Source organism: Eleginops maclovinus, chromosome 20 (genome assembly GCF_036324505.1).
Source record: "Eleginops maclovinus isolate JMC-PN-2008 ecotype Puerto Natales chromosome 20, JC_Emac_rtc_rv5, whole genome shotgun sequence".
In the NCBI taxonomy this organism is placed as follows: domain Eukaryota; kingdom Metazoa; phylum Chordata; class Actinopteri; order Perciformes; family Eleginopidae; genus Eleginops; species Eleginops maclovinus.
In genome coordinates, this window is record NC_086368.1 from 15,188,832 (window position 1) to 15,204,584 (window position 15,753).

General features: G+C 39.9%; 1 protein-coding gene across 2 annotated transcripts; it reads right to left on the bottom strand.

Annotated features, from left to right (window-relative positions):
- Window positions 1–6,753: 6,753 nt before the first annotated feature.
- Window positions 6,754–15,353, bottom strand: LOC134883559 (RNA-binding protein 5-B-like). 2 transcript variants are annotated; one of them, XM_063911976.1, is made up of 25 exons: window positions 15,231–15,353; window positions 14,619–14,672; window positions 14,381–14,543; window positions 14,150–14,293; window positions 13,850–13,919; window positions 13,447–13,520; window positions 12,638–12,721; window positions 11,479–11,539; window positions 11,283–11,351; window positions 11,026–11,186; window positions 10,842–10,939; window positions 10,363–10,450; window positions 9,886–9,951; window positions 9,717–9,789; window positions 9,528–9,625; window positions 9,345–9,420; window positions 9,140–9,228; window positions 8,850–9,032; window positions 8,607–8,756; window positions 8,262–8,336; window positions 7,998–8,171; window positions 7,786–7,860; window positions 7,576–7,685; window positions 7,370–7,499; window positions 6,754–7,197 (listed from the first exon to the last, which is right to left on the bottom strand). In XM_063911976.1, exons 2-25 carry the CDS (start codon window positions 14,633–14,635, stop codon window positions 7,072–7,074), a joined length of 2,454 nt encoding a protein of 817 aa, XP_063768046.1. In that variant the 5' UTR covers window positions 14,636–14,672; window positions 15,231–15,353; the 3' UTR covers window positions 6,754–7,071. The 2 variants fall into 2 exon arrangements, with proteins under 2 accessions (XP_063768046.1, XP_063768047.1); XM_063911977.1 differs by having other exon boundaries at window positions 15,205–15,304.
- Window positions 15,354–15,753: the final 400 nt, after the last annotated feature.

The window sequence follows — 15,753 nt, forward strand, 5'->3', positions numbered from 1 at the left end:
TTGAGCGCGCATTATGAGACAATGAGACGTTGAGTGGTCGCACACACCATGCATTTATTTAATCTACTCGAGTGTCTCTCCTTTAATTGGTTCGAAGGAAAACAATTTTAAAAATATTTTTGGCAGGTATCAACATCTACAACGTAAACAGCTGCCTGAACCATGTGCCACAAAGACTCACTGTTGCTTACGCACAAAGGATACGCACGCTTCATTTCTAGGTCATGAGCGGGAGCGTGTTTTGATGTCACAACGCTCTGGGTCTCTTTTCTCTCTCTTCTAGCTCACGATCACGAGAGGACGACACACACACCTGCAGTCAAATACGAACAGGTCCCCTAATCCTGTGAACCTTCATCTATATGGGGGCAGGTAGAGCTAACACACATTTTCCATAAAAAATGACTAATTTATAAGGCATTAATTACTCAATGTGCATACAAACACATGCCTTATCTTTTTAAATCAATGCATTTAGATCCATGAGCTGATACATTCCGCACTTGCTCCCACAAATACCATACTGTCTTCTCACCCCAGAATGACCAAGAAACCACCATTTCTTTTGAAGCTGTGGCAGTAAACCTGACCTTGTGGAAAACAGAGGACATTTAACCTTGGGGACATATAAGCACAGCATCTGCTCTGAGGTTGACCCAGTGGGGAATGGCTACCCATTGAGGAAAGGGCCAGAGATGCTGAGAAAGTGGCTGGTGTGTCCTGGAGGTCAGCAGAGCAGCTCAGCAGATGTATGCTATAGTTCAAAGACAGAATCTAAGGAAGTGCGTGTGCTTTCATTTCTGGGCTTCATTTCAAGAGCGTAGTCCTCTGGTTGTTCCTATTCCCCACTAAAATGTGTTGGTAAGCTAATTTAAGCACTGTCAGCTAATGAGGAGGAGAGGGTGAATGCAAGGACATCTGGCTACTGGTTCTGGAGGCACACCATTTTCATTCACTTGTATGAACTCCCCCGGTTCTTTCTTCTTTAGACCGTGCATGTGTACCAGTCTCACCTTGCCTTACCTGCTAGCTTTAAGATGATGCGTAGTACTCCAGAGGACTTTCTGACTACCAAGAGATGTGCACAGCAAGGCGTAACCATAGAAACTGGGTGTAGCAGGTCTGCAATGCAAGCAAGATGGCAGAGATGCTAAATAAATAAATAAATAGATAAGTATTATAGCAATGAATTTATTTTAGCTTACACATGATAATTTTATGTCAGAGAACTCTGAACCTTATTACCTAATTAAAAAAGACTAGCTACATTGAAATGGGGGACAGATGGTACAAAATACTAATAGGTGTACTAACGATATTCCAATGACCATCGTTCTACAGCCATGCTAGCAAACATTTGCTAAATATTTATAAACACAAAAGGAGGCTACAACTGAGGTTGATTGTCATACCTTTGCAGGATGTAATTGCCTAAAAAACTCAATATAAGACAAACTGAAATTGTATCTCAATTTGGCGCTTAAAGGCAAAGCTAGGAATTGCAGTATGCACGTTTGCATGTCAACCCATCCAAAGGTTTATTAGTTATTTCAGTTTGGAACAAAGCTAACCAACCTACCAAGTAACATTGCTGTTTACATTCACTGACTGGCACACAAAAGGTGAGTGAAAATATTTTTTGGGCTACACTCTTATCTCACTGTCTTTGTGAAGGTGCTTGTAGCCTCCTATCCTTGCTCCACAGCCCCACAGCCCTACAGCCCACGCCATCTACATAATTAGGAACGGGAAGAAAAGATCTCATCATAGACCACTAAACCCATTCAGCTTATTTTGCTGAGCCCTGCTGGATGATGTTGCAATCAAACTCAATTAAGGCCAATCTTCTGTGTGCATTCATCATTTGGGGAAGAGAGGAAAGTCACTGTGGTATTATTCAAAGCAACATGGCCCACTCATGGATGAGCAACAAATAGCCATGCTGTGGAAATGATGTGGTTATGCAATTACCTGAACGGTGGTTTCAGTCACATGGTACCTTTATGTACTGTAGGACTATAAGCAGTTTGGCAAAGGCTTATTAATGTCTTCTGAATCGAGAGTGGGGGTGACTCATAGTCATGCGTGAACATCAGCTAACACTAACAACACTTGACATGGTGCCTTGGGGACTTCAGGCATGAGTCAGTTTGTGGGTGTTAAAGAAAAATGACATGTCTGCTCAATAGTAAAGGGGGTTGTTTTTATCAACACATTTAGTCAATACGAAGTCTGAGAATAATCAGATCCATATCAAATAATATCAATATCAATTTTATTGTTCAATTGTATTAATCTACGTTGGTTATTTTGGTTAGGGCTCGGCAATATGATTGTATTATAGTGATATCTTGATATAGTCTAAGATTTTGGATATCTCAATATTGCACAACTGTTGTCTTTCTTCTGTTTAAAGGCTGCATAAAAGTAAAGTAAAGTCATTTTCTGAACAACATCGTCATCATCAATGGTCATAGCTGTTTTTTATTTCACTTTAAGGACCTCTCCTTTAGGATCCGATGACACACATTTGATTGAGTTGAATGAGAGCATCATTAGGGAAAACATTGTTATATTTCATTAGAAGATTATTATTATCACCACATCAGCACCAGCAGGTGATGAGAAACATCTGTAAAAAGGAAAGCAGGCATATTTTCAGCAAGTGTTAATCTTACAAAAGGACGTGATAGGCTAGAGTAATCTGGGAGTCTCTGAAGCATTTATCAAGAGGAGACATCTGTCAAACCAGGATGATGATGTTTGTTATTCTCACCAGACTTCAATCATCTCAGAACGTTTTTACAGAAGAAGTTCCCTCTCCTACACACATAAACAATTACTTGGGCCACCTGCCCGTCCATTGCTCCTTTTACAATCAAAGAGCCGTAGTACACACACACACAAACACACACAAGAGAAGTCCTGAGCATTATTTCTCTCTGCGGGAGGAATTCCCTGAAGGAGCAGCCTAGTCGTTCCAGGAGGGAGCTGAAACTTTGAAGCCCAAAGGAGCCAAGCACGTTCTAGGATAAAGGTTTTGTTCAATGGCGTACTTGTCATTTGTCCCTTACACATGGCCTTGATGCTTTTTTGTTTTACCATGAAGTTCATTAACGAAATGATAACTTAGGAAATGTTACATTTGATATGGACCGGCCCCGGCCATGGTGCAACTGGCTGGGGCACCTGCACCGTACGCCAGCGACCCGGGTACGATTCCCGACCCGTGGTCCTTTCCGGATCCCACCCCGACTCTCTCTCCCACTTTCCTGTCACTCTCCACTGTCCTATCCGATTAAAGGCAAAAAGCCCCCAAAAAATAACTTTAAAAAAAATATATGGTATGATATGGACCTTCTTCCAATCATCGAAAAAATAAACTATCAGTTGCAACTCATTTTTGTCACATATCGCTATCACAATATATCATTTTAGCAATGCAAGTGACATGGCTCATAAATGGTAATGTTTTGTTCAGTTCACCAAATTGGCAGAGATGGCAGAGATGCTAAATTAAACACAACAACAAATAATGGATTTGATTGAGACATTCATAGTCCCCAGAGGATAAATGCAAAAGACTTTTGCAACCCTCTAAGTTTTTTTCTATGGCCATCAACAGGTTGAATCTATTAGGTATCCAGTAGAGTATCTCGACATCTATTGAATCGATTGGCACCAACTTCTTATGCAGATATTCATGGTCCCCAGGCAATGTGTCATACTTACAACTGAGAGCCCCTGACAGGCTGAACTTAGATTATAAAAATGCTAAACATTGTACATGCTAAACAACACAACCTTATCATTGTTACTGTTAGCATTCAGGTCTTAGCATTTAGCTCAAAACACAACCATACCACACAGCCTTCCAGAGCCCATTGCATTGCTCTACATCCCTAAAGTTTGAAGCCATGGAAATCTCTTGAACTATAGGCTTTCTTTTAGAAGTTACACCAACTGATGGTAACATTTTGTGAAATCAGATTAGATTCACCTTGTTATATATAGTATCTTCAAACCAGCTTTTAATTACAGACAGAATATGTCCAAAATTGGATTGGACTCAATTAACAGCTGAACACTGTAGCCACTACCAACAATACAAAAAGAAACACCCAATGTTGATCGACAACATTCAGACTCATACTTAAGATTCTCAGATGGATGGTATCAGGAAGTTGTCTTTAGGGCCCCATGGAAGAAATATCCCAAAGTCTTTTTAGAATAATACCTGCATAATAAAGTAGAAATACCTTATCTTATGAATGCTAAGATTGAATAAGACATCTAAATTCTTTCTAAATGAAACCAGCTCCTAAGTTCCTCAGTTATTGCATTCTCTTGTTTGGACAGCTGGCCAGAGTCTAAAGCCAGTTGCCTGCATGAGACACGTGTACGACCAGTGTGAGTCCTTCTGTTTGTCATGCATTTGTTCGGAGTATAGTCTTAGATGTATTTCCTTTTAGATCCCAGAGGAAAGAAAAACAAACATTTCAGATGTAGACAAACACCATGCTGTACAGCATGTCCTTTTGATCAGTGCAGCTTCACAATCAACCTGACAGCATACAGAGCTTCCCTATTTAAATTGAAAAAACAGACTTAATTCACTTGATCAGATAATGTAATATAATTTAGATGTTTGATAATGGACTTAAAATTCTCATCTTTATGCCCAACTTTCTTTGTCATTACAACCCTCTTATTGACATTCTTGTAGTCACATGCAGGAGTGTCCTTTCCGCTTGGCTTATGAAGTTCTTGTTTTTCAGCTTCAATTTTCATGTGACTTCTTATCATGTTCTAACAAAATGTATCACCCTTTTTATTTCCGCATGTCATGCTTCTCATACATCAGGGGCAAATCAGGAGATTGTTTATGCTCTAGTTTCCTGTGCTTCTTTTTCCTTTAAATCCACAGAAAATCAAAATGTGTGTATCGATTTGAGATCTTTCTTCAGGTTTAAATAAAGACAGCAAGATTGACTATCATCAAGATAAATTATATTTGCTTGTCTTTTGGAATCATATTGTAAAAGGCAAGACATAATGCTAGTTACAGGTAGTAAGGCAACATACATTATTAAATTGATCTGACCTGCCCCACGGTGATAAATAACAAAAACTATGGAATATACATTTGAATTCGAAGAACTAGGCTCTTTTCTAGGACTAAATCATATTCATATCAAATCCTCCATACATTTGGGACTTGCTTTAGATATGCCAACCTCATCCTTTCACATTTTATTCAGTGTGGCCACCAACTGCGTTATGCAAAACGGCTTAGTCAACTGACACAGATCTGGTAAGCTGAGCCAGTGCCATGCTGAAAACTGAGTAGGCATTCACAAGTGTCCCAGTGTGACAGTGAGCACAGTTCGTTTTGTGCTGCAGTTTTAATCAACAAGGAGATCACAGCTGTCATTCTGCTACTACAGGGTTAGTTAGGCTACACTGCCTGACTGTCACTCAAAGACACATGCGTGCACTGTCATCCTGACTAACCATGCTACCTGTGACGATGCATAGAAACCTATAGAAAGGGAGGGATTGCTCCTCCTTGTGACTGTTGTATTATAAAGTAACACCAGTGATGTTAATACCCTCCCACGCCCAACTCTGTGCCCAGCAGCAGTGAGGACATCACCACGTCACTGTGAGGCAGGGACATGTTGATGTATTAACAGCAGATATAAAATTGCATCAAGAAAATATCTGACCTGACCAGCAATTATAAATAAAAATGATCTCGTCCAGAAAACTGGATTGTTCTTGAAAGGTTTTAGTCATTTTATCATATTTAAACAGTGACAGTCTGAGATACCTTCAAAAACTGACACTGCCCCCTAGTGATGGGAATGAAGGAGGATTCTGGAATTTAAATACAACAAAGGCATGTGTATAACATCAAAAAGCAGATATTAGCAGTATATTAAACTCTCTGAAACGCTTGGCTGAAACCTGAGATTGGAAATTGACTGCTGGTCCGAGTTGTGAAAGTGACTGACAAAGGCTACAAAAACGACTTTAAAATAAACTACATGAGAAATAATAACATGAAAGTCTTGAAACTCTCCACAGGAATTAAGGACACAATAACACATCACTGGTTATTAAAGAGCTTAAGAATTACAACACAGTGATTAATTTGGCCAGAGCTACTACACTGTCGAGTATCCCTTTGGCCTTACACTTCAGCCTACTTAAGCTAGTTTCAGTTCTTCCGGGAAAAAGCAGAGAGATGAAACAAGCCAAAACAAACATAGCAAGGATTCTGTGGGACATCTTCAAAATCACTGGCATTCACACTGAAGCCAGAGCTAGGGAAACATTTCAGCCATTAAGCCTCAGGTTAGAGGATATGAAGGCAGGCAATAGAGGCAGCATATCTGAGGTTGCTGAGAGATAGAAATTCAGTATGAACAGAATCAAGACAATTCCAGCATTTATATAATGATCCCGTGCTATAGGTTTATACCAATTTAAATGTCTGTACACATGATCAACCTGTACAGCAGTTAGAATCCAAAGACTGAGGATGTACTGGATGAAGCTAGAGCGCCTCCATGTTCATCCATCGAGGGATATTCTCAGAGAATTTGAGAGAGGTTTATGATGTAGGATAATATGCAGTAGAGTTGTTTTACGTTAGTTAAAGTGTTTGAATAACACCATGAGAATCACACGAATAAAATACTCAATTTCTTTGTACAATAAAAAAAAAAGTCTTTCAGATACAAGTAGTTGAGCACAAAGGTTGGGTTTAATAGTCAGATTTTTTAAAATGTTCACACAAACAAAACCTTAGATCCACAGTATTTTATGTACAAACAATATACAGCATTTACATGTTCCTTTAACTGAAAACATATATATATATATACTGTATATATATATATAAAAAACCGAACTAAATGTTATGTACATCGAGAAGAAAAGAATTACAGTTTAAGTTTGTGCAGGGAAAATAACAAAAAATACTTTTCTCCTTTTCACAGTTTGATTATTTGGCCACAAAATCAATAATTCCTGGTTCAGTACGATTACTTTTCTCTCACCGGTTCACTCCATCTCAGTGAAGCGTGCGAACATGGCCTTACGAACAGCATCCTTGTATGTGTCAGATGCTGAGAGTTCATAAGAGCTTCCTTTAATACCCAGGCCTGTGCCCTTGGTCCTTAATGAAGCCTGTGGGGAAAAGAATGTTATTAAAGTCGACAGATTGGAGGCAGGCAGTCCTCAGGTTACAGTGCTAATTGCATTGCAAGTGAAAACAAAAAGAAATAGACATGCATATTCCATCTGTTAGGAGCTAGTAGGTATGCAGTTGAGTTTTAAAAAATAATTTTTCACTCCTCACCGAGATGGGAGCAGTGATGCCCTGTTGGTGGCGCCCCAGGCCTTTGCCTTCCTGCCAGCCCATTGCTTGCAACATTTTGTTTCCAATGTTATCACTTGTAAGGCCGTCTTTGGTGGGCTGTTCATAGTTTCTGTAACCAGGAGATGTTAGAGATTAAATTACCGAAATTTCACAGATGACTGCAGTGAGATTTAAATGACACTTACACTGTAGTGTACTGGGCCGGCGGTTTATAGAATTTCTTCTTCTTAGGAGCAGGAGGTTCAGGAACACCATACTTTTCCCTTCTCTCTGCAGCTCTGTCTCTGTATTTCCACTGTTAAAATGAACATGAAGCCTTATTAAATGTGTCCTCATTGCAAAAAACCAAAACAAATCACTGCTAGATAAAATGGGTTCAAATTCATGCAAAATACCTCAGTTTCTTTCCTCTCGAGCTCCTCCAGTTCATCTTCTGTGAGTTTTGATCTTCGCTGAATCTCCATGTTTTGCTTAAACAATTAAAAGCAACTGTAACATCTCCTTCCTCTTTATTTTGTAGTGGAGCTTAATACTGTTGAACAGATGGCAACAGCCAGTAATTTCCACAGCTACATGCAGATTAATGCCTGCTGTTCACCATCCTCACCTTGTGGAGGTCGGAGAGCTGCTGGTGACGCAGCAGAATGTCCTTGCTGGGAAACTGCCGCCGACAGAGCAGGCAAATTATCCTCTTCCAGTCTGTTATTTCTCCATCTCCATCTCTCTCTGAGCCGCCCTCCTCCGGCTCACTATCTCCGTTGTAGGTAGAAACCAGGACGTTCTATAGTATGAAAATTGAGAAAGGTGGGAGTAATGTCAGATTTGTTTTTAATGGTCAAGTGGGAGAATTAAGGCAAAGGTGCAAACTAACCTTGGCTGGAGTCTCCAGTTCTGTAGTCTTGAATTGTTCAATCATGAAAGATGGCATTTCCAAACCTCCCGTCTGCTAAAAAGAAAGCAACTCTTAACAAATATTTTACCACTGTAATTCATTATGAAGAGAAAGCTAATGGTTAACAGTCAAGTCAGTCATAATGCAAGCAAATGTAACATTGGAGTTGCTAAGAAAACCATTATGAGGTAGTTTCTCATTCAATTAATTTTCTATGATTACTTCACAATTACCCACCTCTGAGTCTTTATTAATATGGTCTCAATTATGCTATGACCCTAATCTAATGCGAAAATAAAAGGGCCAGTAGGGGAAAATAAATACCTTTTTCTCAAAGAGGAAGAACCCTGCGTCGGCAGCTGCAGACTCTCTCCTCTCGTCCTCCTTAGACGATCCAAAACCTTGAAAAGTGCCCTTAAAACTCTCTTTTTGCTTATTTAAGGTTTTTGCCCAACGCTCCATGTCCTTTGCGATCTGCAATTTTTATGAGCCATCAGTACAGATATCCTTTAAATAAAAAGATGCAAGTTATACACAGGGGTATAAGGATTTAAAAGTAGCATTTACCTGTTGTGCAGATTTGCTTTTGGGCTTTTCTTTTTTATCTTTGAGCTCTTTGCTGTTTGGGGTTGAAGAACTATTAGCTGACAGTTGTTCTGCACCTGTGTCTGATTCAGAGGGCGCAGGGATGTACGTCTCCTTCTCGCTGTCCCAGTAGAGGTACTGCTGAGTCTCTGCGTTATAGTAGTACTATTGAGAACAAGGATAAGAACATTTTGATAAACTGTTCCACTGGTAAAATAAAGGATAATAGGAAAGCATATTGTAAGGCAGTATATTCTGCTCAGGGAACATACTTGGCTGCTGGGATCATAGTAGAGGCCGGTCTGTGGATCATAACTATAACCTGTAGCCTCATTGTACTGGTAAGTGGAGGGGTCAGGGGCTGCAGATACAGAAAGAGACGCATATTGAGAAAAACATGCCTCATAAATCACAGGAAATACTTGTATTCTGTTCATTAACATGCAGAGGGGCCATTTTAAACATTGTCTATCTCACCTGTAGTGTGACAGACAGCAGCTGCAGCCGTGGAAACACAAGCAGTCTGTAGCGCTGCATCAACAGGTCTTACTAACTGATGTAACAGAGTGAAAGAAAATAATAAATCAAACATCAATAAAACCCCAGTGGTAACCTAAAAATGAGATGTTATGTGTAAGTAAATAGGCGCCATGGTGGTACCTGTATGTCTGGCTGGCTGACGATGATTGGTTGGTAAACCTGAGCTGTCTGCGATATGACAGCAGCTGCAGGGATCCATGCATGTATTGCTGGAGCAGCTAAAGACAGATGGTAATAATGGATCAGCAAACCCAGTCTTAGAATAAGAATCAGGGAAAATATCACAGAGGGATTGACACCTCTTTTTACCTCCAAGTAATCCATCTCCAATCACTGGAGCCAAGACTTCAGGCTGCTGCTGCCACACCTGATAACTCTGTCCCTACATCAGAGAATACAAAGTGTCACATAAGTCTTTGTTCTTTTTGTCTTTTTTAATATAAAGTCATGTTCATAATAAGGCAGAGTTTGGTCTGACCTGTGTTTGCTGTGCATAGCCCTCGGGGGAAATGTAGTCAGAGCTGGCACCTGAAGCTTGCTGCAACTACAAGAAAAACAGAGGAGAGCAAAATCAGCAAAAATACACAAAAACACAAATTTAAAAAAGTCAAGCTTTATAAAAAAATGTCCTCACTAAAATCATCAGAACTGTAATTTACACAAACAGTGAATCATGTGAGGTTTAGGCTCTATCTTACTTTAAAGATGCTATTTCTACAAAGAAGTATGATACCAGCTATTCTTACACACAACCACAAATATATACTGATGGCTGACTGGATATATCCTTTAGAGAAATCACTAAATTGTGCATTACACCAGAGGTTCAATATTTGTACTCATAGCACCTTTGAGCATTTCAGGATAGAAATGCAACTGAAAAACTGGAAGCTCACACCTTGTACTTTTAATTTAAATGATTTACAATGATGGCACATGAGTAAAACCCAGATACCTGGCTGGATGACCACTGAGCGGCAGCAATGGCTGTGCTGGCAACAGAGAGAGCGCTGGCTCTGATCCCGTCAGGCTGCGCTGAGTCCCTGGAAAGAAAACAGAGTGATTAGTTAAACACTCATTTTGTAGCACACGCAGGGTAAAAATGTGTCCTTTATTGGCGTTTAAATACACGTGCATTTAAACAAAATTACCTCTTTCAAGCTAAATATAAATGTTTGAATAAGTGGACACATTATTTTGTCTCCATTGCAGAAATTAAAGGAAAATGAAGCTATACTTTGTGGAGACCAATTTTACATTGTTTTTCATTATCAGAGCATTAGAACAAACTACTCAAAGAAATCTATACTATGTGGGGATAGAACTTCCCACCTGGTGCAGTTCATATTGTGCCATTCTAAATGGAGCTTATATGTACTATGTTCTATTAAAAGAAAGCTTTATCAAACAGCATGTGTATGTGTGATGACTCACTTCCTAGCACTCTTGGCATAATCGACACCCACGGTTTTTCCATCGAGTTTCAGAGGTGGCTGAAGGCTCTGGAGAATAGTTAGCAGCTGAGAAGCCTCCTATACAAGAAGTGAAAATGCAAGATTTGTCACACGTGTGCACACCCCAGAAGAGACAGGTTGACTGATTTTATGACACAGCATACCAAGGGAGATGAGAGCTGAACAAAGGCAAAGCCTCGATTCTGGCCGGTCTGCTTGTCTTTGATGAGGCGGATGTTGCCAGCTGACAGGTTGGCATAGGGCGCCAACAGGTTCAATATCCCATCAACACTTGAAAGATGGGCAATGTTCCTCAAGATGATTGCTGTGAACAAAAACAGTAACAATGAATAAATGAAGAGTAATGTATGTTTACTGGATGCGTGTACTATGGAATATGTAATGAAAAAAACACACTCACTGTCTCCATTGTAGTCCCCTGGCTGCTGAGACTCTGCAGTCAAACCACTTGGTCCTGGTGAATCCCCATCTGTGCTCAGCAAAGAGGGGTGACATATAGGTTGCCAGAAGTCAGTGAAATACTGAACGACACAGCTGAAGGTACATAGAGGGAAGAACAACATTTTTTATTTTAGTTTGAAGGAGAAACAACTCACCAACTTTGGCTGATCCACACCTGAAACACTTCAGCCTCTTCCGGAAATTGTACAGCCCACACTGCGATAAATCAATGACAGCGTTGTTTACAAAGAGACAAATATTGTTGGATCATAGTTGTGTGCCTAAAACATACAGGCAGTTTATACCAACATATTCACATATAAACTGTTTATACAGCTATACATGTGTGTTACATGCCAGGCATGCTGTACTTGTGTTGTTGTTTCCCTCCTGCTCTTTTCCCTTCTCCCCCTCTCTTCACTGCAGCTGATCAGTTCATGCTGGTGCACCTGAGACTGATGGCTGACTGGATCCCCCCACCCTCAGCTGGCCTATCAGCAGGCAGGGCTGGTCCTAAAGGAAGCACCTAGGAAGCTTTCTGTCTCTCAGCCCTGGGGTTAGGTCGAATTGTCAAAAAATCAGATCCTATCGCCTACTCCTACCTACTATTCCTTGACCTTTGCGTGAAACGTCACGGGGTTAAGGAATAGTGGATAGGAGAATTCAAAAGGACTTAGGAAAAGAGACTGCGGTGCTTTGAGAATCCGACTGCACTTACACTATCCCACGTATTTATGATGCACCAGCGGACGTTATTAATGTGCATCTGCTGTGGGGAACTAGTTTCCTATAAAGCGGACTACTGAAAGTGCACCTACTCTGCACAGTGCTCTCTGATGGTGTAGTTTTATGCTTTATGAACGTGGACAACAGTGAGACACATCTTCTTCATTACAAAGGTTGGAATTGAAATAAAAAAGAAAAGTGCAACTTATGCTTGTCACCCTCACCCTCCGGTCCACACATATTAATCCACATGAATCCCAATACGCAGGCCCGGCCCTCACCAATGTGCCTCCCTAGGCAAGATTTTAGCTTGTGCCCCAATCATGGCCTGTCACTACCTTCTGTTATTGGTTGTGTGTTACTGTCTCCTAGCCCCCTAAACCTTGGTGTGGACGTAACAATGTGCTTTGTATGTTTAGGTTTCATTCAATTCTATCTTTTCTTTTTAATGTAGTCTACCGATTTTACTCTGTGTATGACCTACATACAGCATGTTGTGTTTGTTGTTCTTTTTAACTACTCATTACACACTTTGTCTCTAGATTTCCTTTAAAAACTGTGCGACACTGCAAACAAAATGACACTCACTGCATTGCAAAGCCAGTTTTCAAACTTCTGCCTCCTGTTGCTGTAGTGCAACACAATGCTTTTCCCCTGGATCACCAGCTTGTTCTGCAAAACCAGAAATCCCAAGTTATTTCAAAATTGTATGAGAAGAGTGAGAGCAGCTGGAACGGGAAAGAGTGGCTGGGCTTACACTCTTAGCTGCTTAGGAGTGTCTCAAGGAGTAAAAGGGAACAGAGATAGAAAGTGAAGTTCAGAGAGAAAGCTGCAGTTCTGTGTACGAGGGAGTGCACTCTCAAAAAACAAAAAAAGGGTTTCTATGTGTTTGGGATCGGAGTGCTGCCAGCTCATCCATGCCTCGCTCGAGTCTTCGGATTTTAAATGGAGATGAGAAAATATCCAAGTGACTGAGCTGGAGCAGAATGTGCTATGGAAGAACTGAACCAGACTACTTGGGACTCTGTGAAGAGGAAGTATAATGCTTTCATAAGGAGGCAAAGGTTATTTTAGCTTAAGGCCCTAAAATATTCTCGGCATAGTATTTTGGTTAACATTTAAACAGAAAAGAGATTTTAATGCATTTCCAAAAGCAAAAACCTTTAAACAGTGATTCAAGGCTGAAGTCACAAAATTCAGTAAACTAAGAATTTTAGAGAATATTCTGTCTGTAAAAGGCTGCTGTATACTAAACGAGCCAAGTGTGTGATATCAAAAATATTTATGTAAAGCTCTGTATTTCAAATATGCACAAGTCTCTATGGTCCTCCCCATATAAGTTCATTGGGGATGTAATCTCCAAGAAAAATTCTAAACTTGGTGATTGTTGAAGCAACCTGATTGGTCTCCATCCATCGGGTAGAATCTTGCAAGTGATAAAACTCCACGAAGGCGAAACCTCGGCTTATACCTAGAGACAGCATTCAAATATAGACGGGAGGCGTGTTAGTTAGAATGCCTTGGTGCAACATTCAAACTCACAATGGGCTTGTATAGTCCAGTTCAAATCAAAACGGAGAGCGGAAGGGTGCTTACAAGGTCAAGGGGATGGTGGTAGATTTGTTTTACCGTAACATGTAATGTCTGTACAAAAAGGGTAGGGAATAACACATACAGTTACCTCCTTACCGTTAGACATCTTAAAAAGTGAGGCTTTTTTTAATCAGGGATCGCAAAAGAAGAGATAAAGCAGGTTGTAAGACAGAGTGTGGATGGGAATGTGAGACACTCAACACAAACCTGTCCTTTTCTTCATTAAGCGAATGTCCACAGGCTGGGGCCCTTGCAGCTGCTCGAGAGCTGAGCGGATCTGGAGAATTTAGGGGGAGAGAGTCATATTGGTCTTCTCTTGTACTTTGCATAAACTTACAAAATGTGTGCAACATTTAATCAGGTTCAATCACATTGAGCTGACACTAATATCAACCTTCTTGTATTATCTCCATTTTCAGAAACGTCCAGTTGCCTCTTTCTAACTAAATTCATTAGGTCACGAAAAAAAACGGTGAGAATCAGAATCAGTGAGATTTGTGCGCTTACATCATCCTCTGTGACATGAAGAGAGAGACCCCTCAGCATTATAGTCTTGCTCTCCTCCTCCTGCTCCATTTTGTAGTCCTGGTCTGGATAATCCCCATCATATTCATCGTCCGATCTATCACTATTGCGACGTTTTCGGCCCCTCTATTGCAAAGGAAGACAAACATAATGCAGTTATTAGTACATTTAGAACCAAGATGTATTAAAGTTTAGGTTTTCCTATTTACACACCTCTGGACTGTCTCTGCGATCATCAAAGTGCTCTCGCTGTCTATCGTCACTCCATCGCCGATCATAGTCCCTCTCCACATCTCGACTCCTTCTTTCATTCCATTCTGGATCCTCTCTCCTGCCATCCGAACCATATCTTCCACTACGCTCACCCCGACCAAGCCTGAAAAAGAAAACAAGTTTCATTGTAAATTCAAGGAATACATGCCACATCCACATTAAATTATGATCATCTTACCTTTTATCAGCTCCCATGCTTTGATGTAGAGGACACACGTTTGATCAAGGAACTCTAAAGAAAAATCAAAGGGATGTTTTAGCCAATAAATCTAAATTAAAAATCGCTAATAGAGACTGACTTGATCTGAATTTACTTTAATGGCAGATTTGTTCTGAATATTTCAATACTCCACTAATACACTTTAGTTCAAATAAAACTATTGCACTTTTGCACTAAATATGTTGCAACAGCGTTGATGAAATGATTGCATTTCGATCTTATCCTTACATTGAGAAGACATATGGAGGGCTGAGGTAAAAAATGAAGCCATTAATGCAATAAGGCCGGATTTGAACGACTGGTCGAAAATGTCCCATTGTTTAGATGGAGGTGAATTTAAGATTTTACTAAACTGGCATCGTTGATAGGATTGGAATTTAGAGATTACCGTGATGAGGGCCTTTGCTAAAACAGCAGCAGCCCAGTTTAGCTAAATGAAATTTACGATAGCTTTAACGTTTCAAACAACAGAGTTACCTGAAATAACTTAGCTTACGTTAGTTGGGAAAACAGATACAAATCTTATTTATTTTGTGCTGCATACCGTTCTAATACCGAAGACTGTCTCACCTCATCGTTTGTAGTATAATAAATTGTTTTTTCGGATTTTTTTTTTCAGTTTTTCCGGTGAGCAGAAGATTCTTCTTTTCGGCTTTTAAGACTGCTATCAAACACGTTGAATCACCGCCACCTATTGAACGGGAGGACACAGTAAACAAAACGACAAAATAAAACAATCACATATTTCCACAACATCCACTGTACCAAGGAAGTAGGAATATTATAGTTTAATATGCAATAATAGCCTACCTATTACTTTCAAATGTATGCTCAGGTGTTTTACATTGCATGAGCACTTCACAGTTACAGTTTGAATTGCCTATTTCTGATTTCTTTAGAAGGACAAATACATTTAAATCCATATTGGTTCAATTTAGATACTATTTTGCCCATTAAGTTATTACAAAACATAGGCCTACTTAACTTAAAAATTACGATTTATTATTCAAGTTTAGATACATAATTTTCTATTAATTCAAATTATTTTATTTTCCTTTTCCAAATTGTATATGAAGAAATTACCAAGGAATGC